The sequence below is a fragment of the Mya arenaria genome, chromosome 3, assembly GCF_026914265.1.
Source record: "Mya arenaria isolate MELC-2E11 chromosome 3, ASM2691426v1".
Lineage (NCBI taxonomy): Eukaryota > Metazoa > Mollusca > Bivalvia > Myida > Myidae > Mya > Mya arenaria.
The window spans coordinates 69,132,075-69,157,928 of record NC_069124.1 but is presented as its reverse complement, the minus strand read 5'-3'; the positions used below and the strand labels follow the sequence as shown (position 1 = coordinate 69,157,928).

General features: G+C 36.6%; 3 protein-coding genes across 5 annotated transcripts in view; 1 reads left to right on the top strand and 2 right to left on the bottom strand.

The window, feature by feature from the left end:
- The first annotated feature begins 573 nt into the window (after positions 1-573).
- On the top strand, positions 574-1,284 carry LOC128226234 (uncharacterized). Its single transcript, XM_052936121.1, has one exon. It carries the CDS (start codon positions 574-576, stop codon positions 1,282-1,284), a length of 711 nt encoding a protein of 236 aa, XP_052792081.1.
- A 709-nt stretch (positions 1,285-1,993) lies between these two features.
- Positions 1,994-7,889, bottom strand: LOC128228383 (uncharacterized). The gene is made up of 3 exons (XM_052939671.1): positions 7,447-7,889; positions 4,994-5,369; positions 1,994-3,697 (listed from the first exon to the last, which is right to left on the bottom strand). Exons 1-3 carry the CDS (start codon positions 7,672-7,674, stop codon positions 2,664-2,666), a joined length of 1,638 nt encoding a protein of 545 aa, XP_052795631.1. The 5' UTR covers positions 7,675-7,889; the 3' UTR covers positions 1,994-2,663.
- A 7,274-nt stretch (positions 7,890-15,163) lies between these two features.
- LOC128227433 (peptidyl-glycine alpha-amidating monooxygenase-like) overlaps positions 15,164-25,854 on the bottom strand; it is a 51,982-nt gene continuing 41,291 nt past the window's right edge. For 2 of the 3 annotated variants that reach the window (XM_052937969.1, XM_052937968.1), the window contains exons 20-24: positions 25,735-25,853; positions 25,258-25,372; positions 24,551-24,838; positions 22,879-22,983; positions 15,164-20,217 (exon numbers count right to left, since the gene is read on the bottom strand). In XM_052937969.1, coding sequence (XP_052793929.1) covers positions 20,042-20,217; positions 22,879-22,983; positions 24,551-24,838; positions 25,258-25,372; positions 25,735-25,853 — 803 coding nt within the window. In that variant the 3' untranslated portion in view covers positions 15,164-20,041. Of the gene's footprint in view, positions 20,218-21,175; positions 21,600-22,878; positions 22,984-24,550; positions 24,839-25,257; positions 25,373-25,734; position 25,854 lie in introns of those variants that run through there. The other variant, XM_052937970.1, reaches the window with a different exon arrangement.

The window sequence follows — 25,854 nt, the reverse complement described above, 5'->3', positions numbered from 1 at the left end:
CACACCTCAAGCACCGAGCGCACACTGCCATGATCGAGTGCACACCTCCAGAACCGAACGCTAACATCCAGAACCGAACACTCACATCCAGCACCAATCGCGCATCTCCAGCACGAAGCGCACACCTTCAGCACTGAGCTCACATCTTTAAAACCGAACACACACCACCAGCACCGAGTGCAAACCTCAAGCCATTAGCGCACATTTCCAGCACCGAACGCCCATCTCCAGCACCAAGCGCACACCTCATGCACCGAGCGCACACCGCCAGCACGGAGTGTACACCTCCAGCACCGAGCGCTAACTTCCAGCACCGAACACTCACCTCCTGCAACGATCGCGCATCTCCAGCACGAAGCGCACACCTCAAACACTGAGCGCACACCTCCAGCACCGAGTGCACACCTCCAGCACCGAACACTCACCTCCAGCACCAATCGCACACCTCAAGCACTGAGCGCACACCTCTAGCACCGAGTGCACACCTCCAGCACCATACACTCACCTCCAACACCAAGCGCGCATCTCCAGCACTGAACGCTAACCTCCAGCACCCAGCGCACACCTCCAGCAATGAGAGCAGACCTCCAGCACCTAACGCTCACCTTTAGCACTGAGCGCGCATCTCCAGCACAGAACGCTCACCTCCAGCACCGAGGGCGCATCTCCAGCACAGAACGCTCACCTCCAGCACCGAACGCTTACCTCCAGCACCGAGTGCACATCTCCAGCACCGAACGCTCACCTCCAGCACCGAGTGCGCATCTCCAGCACCGAACGCTCATTTCCAGCACCGAACGCTCACCTACAGCACCGAACGCTCACCTCCAGCACCGAGCGCGCATCTCCAGCACCGAACGCGCATCTCCAGCACCGAGCGCTCACCTCAAGCACCGATCGCACATTTCCAGCAATGAGAGCACACCTCTAGCACCGAACGCTCATTTCCAGCACAGAACGCTCACCTCCAGCACCAAACGCTCACCTCCAGCACCGAGCGCGCATCTCCAGCACCGAACGCTCACCTCCAGCACCGAACGCTCATTTCCAGCACCGAACGCTCACCTCCAGCACCAAACGCTCATTTCAAGCACCGAACGCTCATTTCCATCACCGACCGCGCACCTCCAGCACCGAACGTTCATCTCCAGCATCGAACGCTCATTTACAGCACCGAACGCACACCTACAGCACCGAACGCTCATCTCCAGCACCGAACGCTCATCTCCAGCCCCGAACGCACACCTCCAGCACCGAACCCACATCTCCAGCACCGACCGCTAACCTACAGCACCGAACGCTCATCTCCAGCACCGAACGCTCATCTCCAGCACCGAATGCACATCTCCAGCACGAGAAGCTCATTAATAAAACTATTGGCCGGTACTTACATTTACTAATGAAGAATTTAAGTAAAAAACATCATAACAAACAAAATCAAATTGAATCTTAAAATAATCTTAGTGGTGAACATATTTATTTTTCCAATGAGAAGGTATACAAAGTATATTTTAAATATTCCAATATATTTATTTTAGTTAATCAGCAGTCAGCCGTTATTGACTTGAATCAGGTGAAGCGGTATATATAACCGGCGTCTACTTACACACAATAAATGGTAATAATACTGCGTCGCATCAAACCATTTATTTTTATAAATTCATACAAACAACATTTAACCATTACTGAAATGGCAATTAGTCTGTATTTAAGAAATCCCAATGCAGAAAGATGTTTGGAAGACAATTGATAAATTCTCCCTGACAAATTATATAGACCATGAGCAAGCGTTGTTAACACTGCCTCTTACTCTTAATTGTACAACCTTCTGTCAGGAAGCATGGTTTTGTGCGCAAAACTCCATTTTCACATAAAATAATTATACGCATCAAAATCTTGACAGCGCTTTTATATTTTGCGTGATTTCAAGAGGCTATGCATCATGTTAGCAGTCTCCCATCATCCATATATAGAGAAAACAACCGGATTGTGTCATTTTTCAAACTTTTAATAATATTTCTGTTTTATTTGAGACAATTCATAAATTAAACAACCATGGATGACAGTCACAGTAACGCGCGCCACGACATATACAATTATGAAAGTAAAAAATGTAAGCATTCATTAACACTACGATGTTGTAAGCATCCCGCAAATTAACATATACCGTCAGTACCTGAATGATTCTACATTGTAGACAACTAAACTACATCAATCAGTACATTTTTTTGTAAATCACATATGTCAAACAAATAAAATACTTGTTTTATATACAACCGTTATACAACATTAAAACACTCAGCATCCTGACACGTATCTAGTAAATGTCGCATGAAAAGTAATTTCCTTAAAAGAAAAGAGACCTTTATGCTCAGACGTTTAGTGTTAACAGTTTTATGACTTCTCCTTTCTTAATGTCATGGTAACGCAAACAATGTGAAAATGGGGAAATATGCTAAAAACATGAAAAGGAAAACTGTACAGTATGATATAAATCAAATGAAAGACGAAGGATATAACCTTTCAGCCCTCAATGAACATTCAAATGCAGACGCGACTGTCGAAAAGTCAAGCAATGCTTTACAAATTGAGCATCATGGCGTCGTACCGTCCACGTTGTGCACGGGGTGGTGCAGGTAAATTGGTGATCGATGGTAGAATGATTAACTACACGTGCATATGCTACTCGGGCAGTTGTTTTGTTGGCAGTTAAGAGTGCACCAGCGGTCCATTGCGGAACCCTTCGACCTGTCCACGCCACGACAGTTTGCGCCTCCGCTACTGCTGTTTTCAGCACCGCTCCAGCCCTGGGTCCCACCGGGACACGTGCACGCACACAGATCAGTGGGGCACTGTCCGTTCACGCACGCGCCTTGGCAGAAAGAGTCAAAATCAGTGCCCTGCAGTGTGTTTGTCGCTCGGCATTCAAACTCTGAACCGTCAGGACACGCCCCAGATGAACTGCCTCCATATGACGGTACGATATTTTTCTGTGATTCTTGGAAAGCAAGTGAAGCTTCATTGAATGGCGCATTTGATTTGATGTTAAGGCCCGGCATGCCGAATGATTTCTGGAACTGTTTGAGTGCATCATTGTATCCTTTAATGTAAAGTTCGTTCTGCGACCCTTGACTGCTTCCGGATGATGGAGATTCTCCTTGCTCCGGATACTCCCCAGGTTCGTATCCAGGATAGTTCACCTCCGTGTTAGAAGAGTCAGACTGATGCCACGGCCGGGAAGTTGTAGGTTTCCAAGGAGCGGGTGTTGGTGCCTGCCAGGGTGTTGGTGTTTGCGCTTGCTGCCATGTCGGTTGAGGGGCGGGAGGGTTCCACTGATTTGTCGGAGCGATAGGAGCAGCCGCCGGCAGGCCGGCCCACGGTTGAGTTGCTGCCTCCTTTTTCTGGGCATGTAAAAGCCGCTGGAGAACATGTTTCATAAGAGCCACTCCGGTGTCCATTTGCGTATCCGAAGCAGATTGGACGTTGTATGTAGGCCCAGCAGCGACGTAATTTGTGTTTGGAGCCGCGACCGCAGGTGCGGGAGCCGGAGCGGCGGGAGGTGTAATACCAGGAGCCAGCGGTGGCAGGGGCGACACTGCATTGGGGCCGATAGCGACATCAGCGCAGTTTATGAAGTGTTCCTGATTTCCACAGCCGAGACACTCGCCACCGTATCCGTCTGGCCCCATACTCTGACCTGCAAATACATAAAATATATCCACAATATGAATAAGGTAATCATATACTTATTCTGTAATAGTGGATTCTTCTTTAATTTTTGAACATTGGATACGATGTCGCAGAACCCAAACACCCGGAACCTTTTGATCGAAGTTGACATTTACTGGAGCCAAACTGAATGATGAGTTGCCTTGGTTAAGTTATTAAATTGAATTTTCTGGGTCTATAATTAATATTACATATTATAAACTTTAGCATGACATTAATCTGTCATTGTCATAGTTTTATTAATTTAAGGTTGTATAATTAATATTTTTATGTCAGTTATAAAGTCTTTAACCAAGACTGCACGGAGTTAACGTATAGCTAATGTCCTTAGAAAAAGGTTCAAAATAAATTCAAATGACTGACTTTTTTTGCATTTTTGTGGCTTTGAACAGCTGTCGAGTAGTTATAACAAAGACCACTTTGCATTATAGTAAATAAAGTTGCATGTTTTGTCAATTTTAAAATTATATGATTGCTGTTTACCTATTATCATAAACATGTCAGCATTCAATAGAAACACAACACATCCGTTAAATTTTAACTAGAACTGCTCATATGGAAAGAAATCGCCTAGCAAACCAGCAAAAGTCTCGTACAATTATGATGTTGCATTTGTTTTTACCGTAACTCAACTCTTTTGGTAATAACACAATGGAAACTACAGGGACAAGTCCAGTAGTCGAACATTCAAAAATAAACCTGTTTAGAGATACAAGGCAAGAGCCCAAACGACAATGAACTCGAGTCACAAACGTATAAAAACCGCACAATCATAAACATAGCTTTATCCACTGGCGGCTCCGGGGGGGGGGGATCACCCGGTGTGTACCCCCCCCCCCCCACCCCCCTTTAATCGTCCAAGTTTATTATTTATTTCACCTTAGGAGGTAGTAGTTAATAAAATACGCCAACAATGCACTATTTCGGACTAGAAGTTGTTAAAATTGTCTTGTGGTAGTACCCCATAACACCCTGCCAAAACTAAATAATTGTCGGATCTGAGAGAGGGGTGCACGTAAAAAGCTATCGCGTCTAAGTTACGCCCCTCTAACGTCAAATCCTGGACTGCCCCTGTTAACGATAAATGGTGGGATTACCACCACTTGGAACGGTCAGTGATACACTAGTTTACTGGAATGCGAGTCTATTGGGGACTAAGACTAGTTTGTATGGCCTTATAACCTTACACATTACCCAACATTTATCAATTATAACAACATTTAACATATAAGCCTCAATAGAAATGCATTGCACGCGAACGTACCGGCGACCCATTTCCACTGAAGGACGCACTGGGAGCACTGGAGATTGGGCGGCAACATCACCATCAGCTCAATGACCACGGACCCGTCTGGCACGGTGATGAAGTAGCGCGTGCCGTGACCTACGATGTTGAGGAGGTGGCGGTCCAGGCACGCATGTGTTGCCTTCTTCCGGGGGTCGTTAACCGGACACAACCGGAACTCAAAGTAGCCCTGATGGTTGCTGGTGAGCTCTACGGTCACGTTGATGAAAGCGCCCACCTTGTACTGACGGGCAATGACGCCCCTGGCGTACTTGCCACCCGCCTCGTGGTCACGTGGGCCCTCCGGGCGGTCGCCGCACACCCCACACTGTCCACCCTGACGTTCGAACTGGTTCTGCAAGATACAAAATAGCACACAGTAAAATATGATTTTTTAAGTATATCGTGAGTTTATTTCCGGACATTTGAGTCCGTGTCTTATTGCGCTGTTGCACAGCTGCGCCGGTGTCCATTTCACCCGCTCGATACTTTTGTATCCACATAGTGTAAACTAGTGTATCTTTTAGTTATTTCACTTCTAAGATATTTACGTCTATAAATTGCAAAACAGTTTTTTCCAGTGTGGTTACATGATTTGAAAATGTTTCCCGCGTACATATACATTTGTTTGCGTTTTTTACAATAATCTATTAGCTGCACAGTACGATTTTGTTTTGCAACCTAATATGATATTATTCTAAAATTCATCATGGCTAAAACAGTTACTCTATTTTTTTTTTGCATTAGCACCTTTCAAAATGCTGCTTTTCATCAAAATGAAGTGTGCAGTAATAACCGTTCACATTTATATTTAGTTTGTTCTCCGACAGCTGCTATGTCTAAAAGACGTTCGTAGGTCATAAATTTCAGCAGTGTATATTTCCACGTTTGCTTTATTTTGCTATAAATTTGATGGTTTCTGACAAAATACTAAAACAAGTTTCATTATTCAGTTGACAAGTTTGACTACTATTACTGGAATGATGATAAAACAGCACTAAATTTGTAGTTTCTTCACAAAATACCGCCAGGTAAAGGCGACATAAAAAGCAGTCCGCTCGTTTCCGTTCAGTGTGTACAAACAACAGGCATTGTTCATCCTAATTTGTTTTGTTTATGTATATATAATTACTTAATTCTATATAAGGGATTGAAAGGCAAGTATGATCATTACCTAATCTCGAAGGGAAAGTAGAGACTGTCCTTAGTGCCAATAAAGCAAAATGAATTGCATTTCTTGTTGACATGTCTCCTTTATTCATTTGTAACATGAATCAAGTTTTACCACACTATTGTTTGGTATTTTTATCAATCCATCTTCGAATTCTTATTATTTTCAATGTAGTTTGCATTTTTTGGACTAAAGTGCTTGTACAGCGAACACATGACCTCTCGATCCACACGCTGGCATTTTATCCATGTATCTGACATAGGAGACGACCAAATGAATACATAGCTATAAATACATATGGTCCGTTTTACCGTAATTATGTTTTACTATATTTTAGTAGTTTATGTAGAAATGGGAACTTTGGTGAGCTGGACTCGCTGATTTGCGTCGTATATAAAGACTGCTTGTTTAAACTTTATGTGGCAAATGACGCACTAGTTTACGTATGACGGACTTTATAGTGAACATTAACATTCAATAACGTCCGACGAAAAACAGTCAAATCGCCATTGTCCTGGTCATAAAACTCGCAAATTAATATCCAATGATGACAGGTGCCTGACAATACACAGAAATGAATCGATACGGTGAGTAACGCGGTCAGTCTTCTCGTGACGATTGTCGGACACTCGGGCCATAAACTTTGTATAATTGTATTTATATACAATTGTGTTTGTGCAACGTTTCTGTTTCTTATAAAAATGCAATTACGTGTATGGCATGCCCGTATAAACTATTGAATCATTATATTATCGACAACTTATTTAAGCATCGATTGACACGATTTTCTTTGTGTTTCATTTTGGGGCGTATCAGGTTAAACATTCATGTCAAAAAAGAAACAAAATATATGAAAGTACGCATGTGTCAAGATGCAAACTCTAGCAAAGTAATAGGAGTTATACATTCTGGTTGTAATTTATGTTTGAAGCTTTTAAATGCATTTCCCATCATTATATCTATATTACAACACCATTTTCATATACCTTTTGACTCCGGTAAGCACTAACTAAAATTCATTTAGAGCGAATTCTTCTAAATTTCAAATCCAAAAACACTGTTATTCGAGATATCATATAAATACATATACGTTCTCTCTATGCAATTTAGCGCGTTTTCCATCTTGTTTTGGCAAAAAATCTTGTCATTATTATTATTAGAGATCAACATATTTTATCGAAAAAAAAACCGTTGAATTTAAATAGCATTTTCTTACTGCTGATTTTCAAGTGAAACATTCTAGTCTAATATATTGACATACCGTGAATCCTCCACAGTTGAGGCCCATGTCGTTGTAGTTGCGGGGGTTCTTGTAGTTGAGGCGCCACATGGCGTTGCGTGCCGCCGGCTCCACCATCCGTCCGTGGCCAGAGGCCCCTTTCGGCCCCATTACCGCCAAGGCCAATATGACCAGCAGTCCGCGCAAAGGTAACATCACAGGAAGATGTCTGTTCGTCGAAGAATAAAGTATCAAGTGCAAGTTAATCATGAATTAATTGTTAACCACGTTTGCAACTTAAGCGTACTTTTTTTGCAGTAATTGATTATCGTAGGTGTGTACGTATAACTTCAAAAACTCAAACACTGTAGAGGCAGCTGTAACAAAAAAACGAAAGTTACAAGTTCTCCTCCGCCGTTTGTTAGTTAAAGCTTGTTATAACTGTATGACACTGTTCTGTTGGCTCAGGTTAATATACACCATAGCTGGACGAACTTCGGCCCGCGTATACACGTCATTGACGTTAGCTCGTCCTTAAACGGCAAAACTACGTTTTCGCGTTTCTAATAATAGATGATTCTCATTAGTCTTAAACGGCCTATAAACTGTTATTGAATACATTTAGATGATTAATTGATTTTTTATGCTGGTACATTGACTTAATTTGAATATACAACATAACGCGGAGGTTGGGGTCTCCGAACTGAAATGAATAACTAAAGAAACCTAAATTAGTGACTAAAATCTAAACTTGAAATACTTTAGCCATTATTGTGTTCATTTTGTTTTTCAGCAATGCTCGTTTAATGCAATTCACACGTGTTTTCAGACTATGACGTCACAAACCTTTGGAGCATTTTGACGTTGATCTATATAATAAACGATGTTCAAACCTAACTGAATTTTAAATTATGCCTGAAATTGCATGAAGACTGTATGATACTATCAAACATTTTCAGTAAAAGTTCAAATTTGTTATTATCATTGTGGCATAGAGTTTTAACAGCAAGTATAGCCATCCTGTCTGTGTGAAATGTTCAACCGTGCAGTGTCAGTTACAATGCCTGTACAACTATATAAAACTTTCTTTTAGATGACTAACTTTCAAGAACAAGTATCAAAGATTAAAAATGAAATTCTTTCATGATCATTTTGAATTAACTTGTACACACAACACACATAAACCAGCATCCTTAACAATGTGTTGTCGTATACTGGTTGTCGTATACTGTATACTGGTTGTCGTATACTGGTTGTCGTATACTGTATACTGGTTGTCGTATACTGGTTGTCGTATGCTGTATACTGGTTGTCGTATACTGGTTGTCGTATACTGTATACTGGTTGTCGTATACTGGTTGTCGTATACTGTATACAGGTTGTCGTATACTGGTTGTCGTATACTGTATACAGGTTGTCGTATACTGGTTGTCGTATACTGTATACTGGTTGTCGTATACTGGTTGTCGTATACTGGTTGTCGTATACTGTATACTGGTTGTCGTATACTGGTTGTCGTATACTGGTTGTCGTATTCTGTATATTGGTTGTCGTATACTGGTTACTGGTTGTCGTATACTGGTTGTCGTATACTGTATACTGGTTGTCGTATACTGGTTGTCGTATACTGGTTGTCGTATACTGTATACTGGTTGTCGTATACTGGTTGTCGTATACTGTATACTGGTTGTCGTATACTGGTTGTTGTATACTGGTTGTCGTATACTGTATACTGGTTGTCGTATACTGGTTGTCGTATACTGGTTGTCGTATTCTGTATACTGGTTGTCGTATACTGGTTGTCGTATACAGGTTGTCGTATACTGGTTGTCGTATACTGTATACTGGTTGTCGTATACTGGTTGTCGTATACTGTATACAGGTGGTCGTATACTGTGTCGTATACTGTATACTGGTTGTCGTATACTGGTTGTCGTATTCTGTATACTGGTTGTCGTATACTGGTTGTCGAATACTGGTTGTCGTATTCTGTATACTGGTTGTCGTATACTGGTTGTCGTAGGTCGTGACCGGTCGTTTAAAGGAATCACCCATCTTGTGATATAGAGTATGTTGTCATCGAAAGTTCTCTATTAATATATTATTAACAGAAAGCAGAACAAACTTCAGCCTTAGTGTCTGCTCGTTGTTGTTTGTTGTTTTGTATTGGCGTTCATTCAAATTGATTTATTGAATAACACAAAATTGGAACAATTTTTGAATAACTCAACATTGGAACTAATTTGATAACAAATATTGAATAACTCAAAGAACTAGTTTGATAACAATTATTGAATAACTCAAAATTGGAACTAATTTGATAACACAAATTGATGTTGATTTCAACTCTCTGAGGGAGTCTCTCAAACACTCACATAAAGAAAAAAATAATGAATTGATGTATCAAAAGTCCTCAAGGTTCACCGTAACATCATTTAGTCGACGTCAATGGTTATTAAATTAAGTGCAATAATGTATATGTTTATTAACATATCTGTAAAACACTCATAGTGCTTTTCTTTTAAAACGTAGCATATAAATCATTTTTAATCATACGCATGTTCAATGAATTTTATACTTGTTTTTATTCTTGACAGTACAAGATGGTTATTTGCATTTTTTTGTTACACAAGTCTTTAATCTAAACAAGACCACTTAGGAGATGTCAAGATTTTGCATGTTGATGTTCAGGACATAATAGCAATTAATGGACATTAAACATATTGTTTTTATTCCAAAAAATCTCACTGAACATCAAAATATAATTATTCGAAAAAAAAATGGCTGATAGAATAGCTACCGAATAAAACCTTTTAAATAGTCTTCAAACGCTGAAATTTGTTTTGTGAAATAAAGATGGCTATATCCACTGGCCCCAGATTTCAAGCTGATAATATTTTTGTAAAAAAATCAAAACACATACGATGCCAAAAAAGTGAAAAATAATTGAAACACCTATTTTTTTCTCACGAATTTCCACTTTGCACTGTCTATCTATTCTCACATATATAGACATTACAAAGTGCATATTTATTAAAAATATAGTTTTCAATAATAAAAGTTTGCAATTATAAGGTGTTTTAAGATTTAAAAATCAGGCGCCCGAGTGGCTATATCTTGAACAAGTATAAGATATAGATATTTTATGGTTAACATTATTTTATTCTTATTCGGTCTGTTTTGTTTAAGGTATTTAGCAATACAGATATCTATATTTTTGTACTTTATTGATGAGTATAGAAAAAAAGAGAAAAATGGGTCATACTATATATCGCAGTAGCTGTATAAATATTGATTTTGGCTAGATTGTAGACCAATCAGATGTTGAATATAAAGCGCTGTGGTTAAATATACAGCAATTTAAACGTTTTACTTGCTGTAGACTTTAAGTGGAAGGGAGCCATGTATGCCTTGAAAATATAACTTTTTACCAAGTCGTTACACACTCAATAAGAGTAAAACATATTGAATTTATGGTATTTGTAAGTCTTAGTACCAAAAACCACACAAATGGTTTATTTGAATTCAATTATACATTTTGTACTTTTGTACTATAAACAAGACAAAATCTGAATCCCAAACTACCAACTGGTTGATTGTTGAATATTCGCGAATTACCTACCGGAAGTGGTCGAATATCCGACTGGCGAATGTACGAATAAAGGTGATTTAAAACGGCGTTTTTATGAAGATACATATGTGTACATGCATAAACATACATTTGGCGTGTGAATTCTCCATATGTGACCGTTCAAACCATGTTAATGGACATTATCTGTATACCCAACTCCTGACCGGTTGGTAATTGAATATTCGCGAATAACCGACTGGAAATGGTCAATTATCCAACTCAGGCGAATGTTCGAATAAAAGTGGTTTAAAACAGTGTTTGTTACGAAGATTCATTTGTGTACATGAATAAGAATGCAATAACTGTTTGATTTCTATACATTTGTACCTTTTAACCATAAACAAGACAAAATCTATACGTGCCATATCACCCGGCGGGGGGAAAATCCCCCGGAATTCCGACCCATCCCCTGGTCCCCCAACGGGGGATCCATATCCCCTGCAATTAAATTAAAAAAAAAATCAGAGACTAGCTCAAGGTTAAAGTGGAAAGCATCCATAATAATAAGAGTGTCAAATTACATAAAGGACCATGATGACTAAGTCCAAAAAGTAATGTAATTAGAGTGTTTTTTTGTATTTATTGTTATATCATATATGTCGATATTTCGCAAAATTTCGCTGCGTAAAAATTCCCTGGTGTAATACCAAAATCCCTTGGAATTCAGACCATAATCCCCTGGGAAGCCTCTCAAATATATGGCATTCGCCAGTCGGATATTCGACCGGCGAATGTACGAATAAAGGTTATATAAAACATTACGAAGATACACCTGTTTTCATCTATAAAAATACATTTGGAGTGTGATTTCTTCACACGTGTACCTTTTAACCATAAAAAGGACAAAAGCTGAATCCCCAACTATCAACAAGTGACTCTGGATTCTCGTCAAGACTTCTGTGACCGAATATCCGACGTCTTATCCACGTATATTCCTAGTATATAGCCGGCGTTATGATGATGACCGAAATCCGATATATGACCGACGTCTATAAATAAAATGAACGTACAAAGTACTTGAAATACTTGATTTCGGCCATGGATCATTTTGCGAACTTTAAAGCTGAGATTGTATTCATTTAGACAGATCAACAGTCGTGTATTGTCTGTATTTCCTTAATGTTTTTGTTGTTGTTTTATGTAATAGTAAAAGTCATTCGTTCCAATAATTTGGTAAATGTATAACCTTTTTAATACTAGTTTATGACAGCTAGATGGTTTAATTTTTATTCAAACGAAAATATAAATAAAACAGTCAGCCTCATGTTTAATTTATATGTTCCACAAAACTTCAATGTCATGGGGCTTGAAAAGTGAACTTACAAGAACCACAAAATAAATCACTGAGTTAAAACACCTACGTGATCTAGCCTGTCTATATTTAAACTACATTAATTATTTTTCAGATAATAATAGGTCAAAATTAATATGAATGAATTAAAAAAGATGAGCATCAGTGTTTGTTAAATACGATATGACCTCCAAAATGTTACAGCTTTTAACAAGATTGCCATGAAGGCCTTATATCACCCACCGGAGTGCTGTAACTATAAGCTTATTTTTGTTTGTGTGCTTTTTAATTTTTGTTTGTGTGCTTTTTAAATACTTTTAAGGGTTCTTGATGGTCGTACATTACATCGAAGTAATTACACAGAGCCATGTCTCAGAAAAACAATGCAGTGTGTAAAACATTTCGGCAAGGATATGGTGGAAAACTGTTGACATAGTGGCCTTTTTGACCAGAAATGGCCAATAACCAATCTTGACCAAAGTTTCCATCCTTTTTCTTGCTTTGGTAAAAGATGTTGAAGAGACGTGTACAATATGTCAAACGTTTGACCATAGGTCCGTGACCAAGTGACCTGATATTTGACCGGTCATGGCCAATAATCAGTCTTGACACACATTGATTTTAAGTAATTTTCAAGATAATTTGGTAGAACACATGGTTTCAAGCGTGTTAAAAAAAATAGTCGAACTTTTGCCCTTATCAGCAATTAGTCACAAATGAAGTTAAATATATAAGTGTACAAACTAATTGTTTCATTATCATTATTATTATTATTTTATTATTATTATTATTATTATTATTATTATTATTATTATTATTATTATTATTATCATTATTATCATTATTCTGTCCAACGTTACTGGTGATAGGGTAGAACATGCTATTCTTAGTGTTGTAACAAGATTCCCCCCCCCCCACACACACACACACAATTGTAACAATTGTGCATAGATCGAAATGCCAGCTGATTGGACCTGATGATCTCAACACCAAAAAGGGCCATGTACTGGCCATGCCCAACCTCCACATTAGGTTTGAGTACCGTCAACGCGTGCATCGTTATCACTCGGACAACGTTTTTGCATTCAATGTCATTATGACCTTGACCTTTGGACCTTATGACACCAAAATCAATAGTGATCATTCACTGGTCCCACCCAACATCCATATGAAGTTTGAGGACCATGTGTTGTGTTTTCACACGGACAAGCATTCTACATTCAAGATCACTGTGAATATAACATTTGATCTGATGACCTCAAAATCAATAGGAGTCATCTACTGGTAACGCCCAACCTCCAAGCCAGGTTTGAGGATCATAGGTCCAGGCATTGTAGAGTTATCACTTGGACAAGCTTTTTGCATCCAATGTCACTGTGATCTTGACCTTAGAGCCGATAACCTCAAAATCAATAGGAGTGATCTACTGGTCACACCCAATCTCCAAGTCACGTTTAAAGACCAAAGATCACTCGGACAAGCTTTAGTCTTCCGGCCAACCGATCAACATAAGCAATGTACACCCTCTTCTTCGAAAGGGGGAATACAAATGTGTAGTGACACAATAGTTTGGCAATTTCATTTTAGTGAATTGCTTCATCATGGTGTTCTACTGTAAGAGGTAACTGGTTAAACAGATTTAAGACAGAAATGTTCTTACTCCCTTATTGTTGTTTTTCTTTGCACTAAAATAGCAATGGATGCTTGACATCTTGCGAAACAGTAAACGAGATTATACTCAAGGTAGAGCGGCTTTTAGATTTTTAACTTTAATTTAAAATTCTGTTTTTATCATAGTCATTTGGTCTGCTTTCAAATTCACCCAAGTTTCACTTTCTCTTTGAAATACAGGTAAAACTATGACTTTAGCGTCACCTTACAGACACATACTCTGAATAATTTTTAATGGCGATGAGGTTAGAAATGCTGCTTCATTCATGTATTTTTGTTCTTTATTTCAAATGAAATCGTAAGTTTAATGACAGATTTTTTTAATCTTCCAAGGTCAAAATATCCCATTTGCAATATTTGTATCACAGTGTCAGTATATATGTTCATCTTCTTTCTCCTTGTTAAACCCTTTCTTATGTACCCAAAATAATATGGGGTAACATGAGAAATTTCACATTATTGTTCACCGGATACCTTAAATAGACATTATTTTTTTCAACCAGCCATGCTCTATAATCAACCTTTTCGTAATATTAAACATGCTGACCAAGTTTTACAACATCAGGTAGAAATTGTGATCTCCAGAGTGGTAGTAAAGTTACCCTTTGAACATTGCTACCTTTGTTCAGAGATGACCCCTAATCAACTTGATGACAAACATTCTAACAAAGTTTCTACAAGATTAAGAAGGAAGTATTGTCACTATTGCCTAGTGACTTTTATTTTGAGCAATTAAGGAATATGACCCAGACTTGTTACAGACACACATTTTAGTTTAATGTAGACTGTGTTTATAATCAGAGTTGATGTATAGAGAACTTGAACTGAGTTACGTTTTAGCAAGTGCTATTGAAGGGCGCTTCACCCGGTACTTTTTAAGAACTGTTCTGCCTTCATGGAGACCAGCATGGGCACCCTTCTTATAAGATTATAAATATAAACAAACTTGACATATTCCCAAGTTTAAACCCTATATTACTTCAATTAAACACAATTCCTAAGATTTTTTGTCCCAATTATCAAGTTCTTCACAGCCTATTACAGTGTTCATTTATTACCCTAAGCACCCTGTCCCTTTTCTGCAGCACCCTCATGTCCTTTTAAAGCCTGGCTGTAACCCCACTATCAAAACTACATCGATGACAAATGAAATACAATTTTCTTCATAAAATAAAACATTTTATTCGAAAATAATTTACAACAACATTCATAAACAACCAATTATTATAGTCACAAACATTTTCTTCTTTCTAAAATGCAATATTTCTTAAGTGACCGTAAAGTAAGTACTAGAATTTCTAGTGACTAGAGCAGTTTGACTATTATAAATAATAATTGTGATTAAAAACCAACCATAGATCTTCTTAAATATGAGAGAAAAAATACTTCTGATTATGTCTAACACCTTTTATTGTTAATTTCAAGCTATAATCATGTTGACAATTTTACCTGAAATATTCATAGGAACTGCTGACATCTATGATTTTCAACTCAATCGGAACTCCTCGGCCATTTTCTATTTGAAAAAAAAACCCAACTCAGATGTATGTCGGTACATCAGTAGAAGTTGTTTGAACTTTGAATAATATTATTAATCAAATGGATTGTTTTAAGGTGTATTTGTATATTTTAGTTTAAATTGATTGCCAGTGAAGTGTATTATTGCAAACATGATCAAGTTTCAGATGAGTTAAGTCATTAAGTTTAACTGCTAAATACAAATTACTAAACAATCTACTTGCGCGTAGTTAAAATGTTTAGATTTCTGACATTGTAAACCGTCCATATACATATTGTTTTTGATAGAAGATGGCCCAGGAGTTCCAAATGTTTTCAACTTATGTTCAGACATTGAACAATGATGAAAATGACAAAATAATTCAGACCTTCTAACCACGCTCTTGTATGATTAAAAACAATTTTCTTGCTACACAAAGAATCTGAAAACATTAATATCAAAGACTTATAAGTATGAAGCATATATTGCTGATTACAGGTGAATCTGAAATATCACAAACACAACATGGTATCACTTATCCACATAACAACACAACAATAAACAATAACAATTTGCGTATCATTTTGTGAAGCACTTTTAAAAATTCATAAATAGTATCATTAAATAATCAAAATAAATATGACAATTAAGAAAAAAACAAAAAGAAACTCCAATATTTAGATACTTAAGTGAACTGTAATTAAATAGATAAATATTTTAAGATGAAATCTTTGCCCAGCAAATGAACAAAAAAGAAGAAGAAGATATTATATGCTTTCCAGTGGTTTATAGAAATTTATCAGTGATAAAATGATGATATTTCACTGCTTCAAACAATGAAATAACAATTTGATGCTTTTTTTTGTATTTAGCTTAATGGTTAAAGTGCACTCACTTCTCAACAAGCGACTTAGTATAAGTTAATATTACCTTCTTTACAATTATTGTAAAACTAACATAGCCATAAAGAATTTGTAAATTATTATTACACAATTTTTATTCTTTTTCCAAAATATACTTTGGGAACTTGGGAGATCTTATAGCCTTATCTGGCACACAATTTATGAGAACTTATATGAAACTGAGAAATAAAAGAAACTTAAGATTGATGGAAAAACTTCACAATGTAATTGTCAAAGTGAATGTATCTGATGTACAGTAATGTGATATTTGGAGGCCTGGTGAACCAGTCCTATTCTTGAATCATTTCAAATGGTTTGACACGTATAGAAAAATTATTTAAAAAATATACTTAAAAAATAAATTTCAATCTATCATCTTGGCCTAGAAAGATTGCAAAATAGATAATTGCAGTTTAAATAATAAAAAATACAAACTACCAAAACATTATCTACAATGTATATTTATGATACCGTAACAGTATCAGTATTTAGCTATACGCTTTCAATATACCAACTCTTTATTTGATGAAGAAATAACATTACTGCCAATAGCTCAATAAATTAACAAGCTTTTTTGTACACTAGAAACCTTAAAGGAAGCACTTCAAAACAAGGATAAAAGTATTACAAAATATATCAAGTTTTAGGTATTAAACATTAACCAAGTGCTTGCCAGCCGGGAAGTGTTAGTTAAATACAGTATTGTCTACAAGCAAAATCAAGGCGAGGCAACACAAACTCCAGACAATTAAAGAAACATTAAATCCTGTGAATCTATCAGAACAGGTTTAATTGTCACCTCATTGTCATATTTTTCAAATCAGCTGCCAAATGTGGCAATAAAAGCACAGTTTTAATAAAGCATTTATGTCTGTAAGCCGATTGCGATGATTTAATTGATGAAAATAATTTCAATTCATTTGCATACATTGTCTACCTTAATCAAAGTTCAATTAATCACAACAATGAACATAGAACATACAACTGTTTGCAGATAGACTTAGTGAAACATGCATGTCAGTCAGTTAAATAGTAAGGTTGTTCACAATACCATTTTGCACTGAAGAGATGGTCAGATTGTGCCAACCCAACACAGTCTTCCCACTGCCAGTTTCAACACTTAAAAGAGTTTTGCCACAGCATCATCCTTGTAATTTAAAGCTATGATTTATTTGATTGGTTCAAATGCAACGAATGCAAATTGTACATGTATGGATGCATTCCTTGCTGGGGTAGGATTCCATTTCTTCACAACAATACGATTAAGTGTGTGCCAAAGCAGCCATGGCGCCAGTCTGTTACTTTGATGTATGAAGTTAATTTACAAGCTTAATAATATCTGTCATGTGTTTCTGGTCCAGATAGAAAAATCCAACCCGAGGGCACCTGCATTAATTGCCAGGTAAAGAGGCTTACCGAGTTACCGGCTACGCAGCATGCCCAAGGGTCAGTTTTTCTATCCGGACCGGACACAAATGATTGATATTTTTTCTAGCATGCCTTAAATTACATTTTTGTGAAAAATGACTTACAAAAATGCATTTTTGTACATTTAACCAAAAAGTGTGTGTGATGATGTTTACTGATGTCATGACGCACAATAATTTTTATTGACAGCATACTCCATAAAGCACCCTCAATATAACGTCTTTTAAGGGTTAGTTTGTTTTGTTTTATGTTAAATCATCTTTTGAAATATCATAATCATGCTTACAGTACTTAAAATATGTAATAAAATAAATAAAAAATATTGCGTCACAGTGCGTGACTAATCTAGCATGGGGGATGCCAGATAGTTTTCCAGCATGGCTGAATTTCACCAAAAATGTCTATCCGGTGTGCTAGAAATAGATGTTGTACTTGTTTAAAATGTTCTTGATGGTTTGGGGCAGACTTAAGGCCACAATCTTTAACAACTTGAAATGCTAAGTTCATTTGCAAACAGCAGGAATTAGTAAGTTACATATTTTATCAAATCCTATGAAGCATATGTTTCTTAAATGTACAACCTTAATATGAACACTTAATCAGTTTTTATCTGACTGTGGCCAATGAAGACTGTAATTGTAGATCTATACATTACAATGTAATTGTAACTCTGAATTTATACACTTATCTTCACTGTAATTCTTAGTTTTAGTAGTATGGTTGCAAATCAACATCATGTATAACAGAACTTACATTAATTTTAGCAATGTATATATCTTGTGACTTTGTTTGACAGAAAATCTATACATAATCATCAATACATACAAGTTATATTCAGACAATAAATGCAGATTTATTCCAATGCAAAAGCTTGCAAAAAGGCAAGTAATTGAATATCCTTTTTGGTCTCAAAATTGTCATTTGATAAAAGTCTTCTACATATACCTCATGTTAATAAAGGAAAATTAACAAAAAATTATTTTTTTACATTTCTTTTATGTTACTATGATCTGAGGTAGTTAAAATTGGACTTAAAAATAAAAATTGCCAACTAAAAAAAACAACAACAAAATATTAGTAGTTTTTGGAACTTGAGAAACCATTCGACTAAAAACAAGGATAATCTTCAGAGACCAAAAAATATTAAGTCTAACAGACAATAAAGCTACATTAAAAAGCATCCAAATTATGTCTCGTTTTATGTGCAAAATACTGCCACATTATCCCTACTGGCTGTTCTACTTTTAATAAAGCAGCAGTAAACATATCCTTTAAAGTTAAATGCAAAATGAGATATTTATTTTATGAGATAGGTCATGCAAAAATATAACTACATTATAAGTACTTTAATTTCAAATCAGTTGTAAAACAATTTTTTTGGTATTGATTCCTGAAACCAAAACTGAGTTAAAATGTTATAATGTTATAATAAGATAAACTTTCCCTAGGCCAGAATTTTGTGTGATTCCCATTTCGAGAAGTTTTCCATGAACTAGATCATACAATAAATGACAGAATACCTTGTAATGTTAACATCACCTTTATGATTTCAAATTTTAAAAGCAATTAAAAAGTAAAAAGTATATTTTGTCATGGAGATCCATCAGTATAACACAGCCTAATTACTGCAATGTCAACATTAAAAAAAATCTTAAATTTATTAGATAATAATATATTTAATTTCTGAGAAAACAATATATAACAAACTAAAACAGACGTAAAATATCAATTACATTCAATTAACATCACATAATAAATGAATATGGCTGTTGTTATGATGCAATCATAACAAAATGAAACTAGCATTTAAAAGATCAACATCTCTGCAATAAGTTTCCCTGAATGGAACACTGTCCATCCCACTTTTCCATTGACTCTCGATGCCTATGACCCTGCATACCACACGCCCTTTACATGCCCATAACATTATGCAGTTTCCTTCCTTAGCCTTAGAGATATTTTTAGTAGAAAACCACCCTTATATAATTCAATACTTTATCCAAACAGACGTTCTATTATGATTTTATCTGGAATTATTTTATTTACCAACCATACTGCTTATTTCTGAATTCATAAAAAAAGTCCCAAAATGGAATGATGCAGTCTCCATTTTTTAGTAGATGACGCATTCAAAATGAAGAATAATGATACTTGTGCCCCACCTTTCCCTCCCGGCAAATTGTTAATTTGGCATGTATGCAACAATCCTCTGCATGCTACGCCTTCCTGGTGATGCTGAACTCCTCGTTGTCTGAATCATCGAGGGCATTGTCAATGTCATGGTCGTCATCCTCCGTGCTCAGAGGGTCGAATCCCTTGTGGGAGTTGAGGAAGTTGCCCAGATTGAATATCGGCTTACGCCCTCGACGTCTGCAGCAGCGGTCGAGTTGACCTGGAAAACAAACACCATAAGCTACACAACATTGGCATTCACCTGTAAGTTACGAACAGCTGAAGTCTACTGGTAAGGGAACACTTTTCACCTGAAATGAAGTTATTTTTTGTATTTTTTTGTATTAACTTGAAAAAAACACAATATTTTTTCATTGAAATTCCACAAGGGGAAGGTTAGGCCCTTAATCTTAAAATCAGTATGATGAGATTTGTGATATATTTTCAGTTTAAGAATTAACTCATGTGCCAGAAATACTCAGTAAAATCCACTGAATTGAGAGTATACTGCACTAATAATTGACCCACTTCTGAAATTTCAAAATTTTTGAAACAAATGTTGATGACAAAATGCGTTATTTCTATCTATTTTCTATGAAATTAAGCATGTTGCTCTTTTTAAATGAGTATTTTAGGGTGAAATGCTTCATTGGTTGAGTGGTCAAAATAATTCATTTACTGGAAGAAATATGAAACCCATGTGCAATTTCAATATAATTGCTTATAAATTGTTCAGTTTCAGAGAAAATTATTTGATGCTCTATTTTGAAGCTTCAGTTGAACACAAGATATCCTACATATGAAAATCAATCATACTGGAATAGCTTAACAAGGATTTTACAGGGTGTTGAAATAATTTCTATGGGCAAAAAGTGTTCCCTAAAAAGTTCTATAAACTGGGTCTTTAAGTGGTATATATATATATATATATATATATATATATATATATATATATATATATATATATATATATATATATATATATATATATATATATATATATATATATATATTAGAGACTTGTAACAAACAACAAGCAGACACTTTATAACATAATAAAGGCAATATTGTTTCTGAACAAACTCAGATAATTTAGGTAAAGATAACTATTTTTGAGGCAAATACTTGAAAAACATTCTCCCAAAAAATATTATGAAATATTTTTAAAAATATTGTGAAAACTTTAGTACATGCAAAAAGAAATATTTCTATTAAAATTGTGATATGCAAAGAAACTGCACTGGATCCCACACCAAATAAATGGAGAAAAACAAAAGAGAGACAGAGTGGGTGTTATATATGATTTATAATAGAGTCCTTACATGAAAAACATGTTAATCATTAACAGTTAATTTAACACAATTTAGTTTCTAGTTATAAACTTTGCTTTCCAGCCCACAACTTGCACCTGAAAACAGTGGTTAGCACCTGCAAAATGTTAGTCAACAACCCATTGAAAAACAATCTCCCTACACATGAGTGCATGTGTAAATTCTCCCGACAGAAATCCTCCATCTCACTCTGGTAGAGAGCCTCATTCACAGCTTACCTGCTCATTGGAATCTTGGGGTGGGGTCGACTTTCGTTTCCCTACTATTCTACCTATACAACCAATCACATTTCTACAGTTAGGCAAAATATAAAGACAGGTACCCAAAAACAAACGCAAAAACATGAGTGACTAGGCAATATATAAAGACAGGTACCCAAAAACAAAGATGAAAAAGTATGAGTGACTTTCTTTTACACTGCATAGTTAGCCGGCATGAATAAGATGCATTGAATCCATTAAAAAGAAATTCTGTTCATGGGTCAAAAGTGGTCACTATTTTTTAGGACTTTAATACACCTTGCATACACATTATTTTTACTCCTACAAGCTACTTCACACATATTCTGCGGAGTAAATAAAAACAGAATAATAATGGTAACATAACATGTTACAGTATGTATGGTACAGTATTTGAAATGAAACCTTAGACAAACAATAAGGCCTGGCTACCGGCCCTTACCAACAAAAATACTGCCCGCTACCCTTGAAGCAAGTAAATTTATTTTTAGCAATTACCCAGTGTCTCATGGTTTGAGAATATACTTAAACATAGTAAAACTAGGCCAAATCAGAAGCTGGATCAATGAAACTGTGACTGGCATATATTTCAGGAAGGAGTAACTCACACATGAGGCTGACTAAGGATGACATGAAAACAACCATAGTTCACTTTACTGTGATACTGTAAACATTTTTTACATAATGTTATTTTAAAAGCTTTATTGAGCATACAACATTTCAGTTCAGGCATAAATGTCACAATGAAATACTCAACGAGGTATTATCATCAGAGTATTTAATTTTATGACGTTAATTGACAAACAGCTTTATATAAAAACTTTCAAAGCTGAGCAATTGCTCAATTAATATTGATAAAACATGTCAGCAGCCTGTTCTCCTTAAATGTTACAGCCTTGTACTTAACAAACCCTTCATCAACTAGATTTTGGACTGTATAAAGAAAAGGTAGTACATACATCTTGATGAGAAAAAATTAGAATTTGATAGTGAGAAATATTGGAAGATTTATGTCCACACAAAGAATTAAACAAATGTTGAATAAGTGGAAACATAAATAAGCACGTAAATGAAAATGGAATATTAACTTGAATCTATGTTGATGCAAGAAAATGTCCTTTGCACTGTTGTAAAGGTTAGAAGTGCCAAGGCAGATCTAACAATTTCGAACTTCCCATTCACATAAACTCACAACACTATCAACTGACAACATTACAAAACAAACATACACAAGTACTCTGGTCAATTAAGGTCCATCTTAAAGGACTATTATAACGCCATAAAGGCCTCATCCTGTGCAATGTAACCTACCTGTATGATAGAGGCGCACCAGGACCGTGATCACAATAAGCAGCACGACTGGAACCACCAGGAGGGCACCAATAATCAGGGATGGCCCCATGTCCTCCTCTGTGTCTGAAATGCATGGAAATAGTGTTAACATATCACATCCTAAATACCTGTCCAATATTCATGCAACTATGTGAATACAGTGTATGATTTTTTTATGTTGTTGTAAAGTCCGATGACTGAGCTTTAATTTACTTAATTTGCATGTACTCACTTATCTCAACATAAACTAAAATTTCGCAAATCCGATATCTCACCTCAGTCGGGACTCTTAACATACTGACCCCAAAATCAGTAACAGTCATATTCTGACCATGACCAAAGTGCATACCAAGTTTGAACACTCTACAACAATTCATTCAAACACTATCAAACACTATCAATCGGAAACAAAAGAGTGATGCTGTTGAACAAAGTTATCCCTGCGTCTTCAACTCTTCACAGATGAAACAAAACATGCTCTAATTATACAATTTGCAAAAATAGATGAAATTAACTTCTTAAAACAGTTGCCGAAGCACGCAGAAAACTAAACAAGTAAAAAGATAAAAAAAGAGCAAATTAAAACGAAGAGCAAAATTAAGCAAAGAGCAGTATTGTGAAATAGGCTACATAATATATTAGAAAATTACTTTTTTTATATAAAAGAATTGAGCCTTATAATTATCTTTTAAGAATTTCAAATATAATTCCAAAGCTTTGATGTTCCCAAGAATTATTAATACGCATTTAGGATGAAGGAATCTTTATAAAAAAAGTGATCATAATAAGAAAAAAAATCTGATATAAAAATGTTATCAACAGCTTAATACCTGAATTGTAATTATCGTGGCAGTATTTTATAGAACATCAACATTTTAATGTCTTTGTTATGAAACACTACAACAGTAAGTTTACCTGCACCTAAAATATTGCGAACATCTTTGTAAAAAAAGAGCAAAGAAGTGTTTAATGACAGAAATGAAATATTTACACAAAAAATGATATTTCAGAGGAATACAGTGTCTAAATACCAGAAAGATAGAATACTCAAAGTTTCAAAAGGATTTGCGAGCAAAACTGTATAGGTATATTCAGGGCTTCTAAAACTTTGGAACCTCAATCGGTCCGGACCCGGTGACGACCCCCCCCCCAAAAAAAATGCAATGTGGCAATTCGTATATTATACCTCTATAACACAATATGGCATGTAGTTTTAAGAAAAATCACAGCTAATCTTGCAATTTGGGAATATGACAAACTGTAAACCTGTGTTTGCTGAAAACAAATTTATTACAAGGGAAAACTGAAATTTAACGTGTAACATGCGGCTCTACATGTGTACATGTGAATGTGTACAAAAAACATGAGCATATACAATACTATGATGCAAAGGTGCTACCACATACACATGGAAAACAGTCACATGAACAGAAAGTGGGTTAAAAGCATAAGCAGAATACACTGAGGCTACAATCTACAAGGGTACAATGAGGCTACAAGGTACAAGGGTACAATGAGGCTACAAGGTACAAGGGTGCAATGAGGCTACAAGGTACAAGGGTACGTACAAGGGTACAATGAGGCTACAAGGTACAAGGGTACACTGAGGCTACAAGGTAACACTGAGGACACAAGCACACTCATTATTTACTTGTTATTTCAGCTGTTTTTACAAGAACAGAGCCCATGTTGGATTGTAACCCCTCGCTGCTATCTGAAGCCTTGACCTTTTCACTGATCACACTGGATCCACTACCAGGTAGAACAGGGTCGCTAGTTCCCGTACTGGCAGTGTCCACTTGCTGACCACTGTTCGACTGTACAAGGGTACCACTCGAGTGATCACTTGAACCATACTGACCACTGACCCCTGTGCTTGACCCTGCATTCACAACTACACTGGGCAGCTGAGAACCACTGTTTGTGACTGTTTTATTTGCTGCAAAACACCACTGTCATGTACAATGTCGACAACGATGGTAATTCATTTTGTATTGGCAGGTTCAAATTTGACATATTTTATGTACTTCTAAAATGTAAAGCTTTAGTTTTTATTTGTACCACTATCACCACCACTAACTTGGATTTATATAACTGCTGAAAATTAAAATATTAAAAGACACAAAACCATTCAATATTCCATTGCCTGATAAACAGTCTACATGATGGTATAGTTTAAGTTACCAATCATCATAATTGTACTACAAATATCTGTCACACACCTGCATAAAGGGCATTTGGCACAAGTAATAACATTTTTTACATTGCTTGAAAAACAATCAAACATTACAGACTCCCTGTAAACAAACACAGCCTTCCTGTTAACAACCATGGTAAGTATTTACAACTGACACACACCTGCATAGAGAGCCGAGTCCATCCTGAATGTCCAAATCTTACTGGGATTCAGCTCCCCCACATAAACCACATGGTCACGAGTGTCAACCGTCACATCGTGGGGATGGGACAAGCCCTGCAGGAAAGAGTTAACATAAATGTTATGATATTTTAAAATTTCATATAAAACAAGAACTATAGTTTGTGATATCCAGACAGCACAAATTCCACATGACTCCGCCCCATCACAAGTCTCTGCACCACCGCATGTCTTCAACAGCTAGAATCTCTGCCCCACTACATGTCTCTGCCCCACTAAATGTCTGCCCCACTACATGTCTGCCCCACTACATGTCTCTGCCCCACTACAGGTCTCTGCCCCACTACATGTCTCTGCCCCACTACATGTCTCTGCCCCACTACAGGTCTCTGCCCCACTACAGGTCTCTGCCCCACTACACCATAGGAGAGACTTTTTATTGAACAGCATGAACTCACAGTGTCTGGTCTGTTCCACATGGAGAGAAGGTTGCCTGTGTTGATGTCAATTGTGAAACCCTGGGTGGCTGGACTTCCACTTCCAAGGCTCGGGCCATTCACAGCAAACAGCAGCCCACC

Excerpts from the sequence above, each read along its gene's own strand:
- LOC128226234 (XM_052936121.1), top strand. The coding sequence starts at position 574 with ATGAGAGCAGACCTCCAGCACCTAACGCTCACCTTTAGCACTGAGCGC.
- LOC128228383 (XM_052939671.1), bottom strand. The coding sequence starts at position 7,674 with ATGATTAACTTGCACTTGATACTTTATTCTTCGACGAACAGACATCTT. Across the intron at positions 5,370-7,446 it reads TCAACTGTGGAGGATTCACG|AACCAGTTCGAACGTCAGGG; the intron begins GTATGTCAATAT and ends TGTATCTTGCAG. Across the intron at positions 3,698-4,993 it reads TCAGTGGAAATGGGTCGCCG|GTCAGAGTATGGGGCCAGAC; the intron begins GTACGTTCGCGT and ends ATGTATTTGCAG.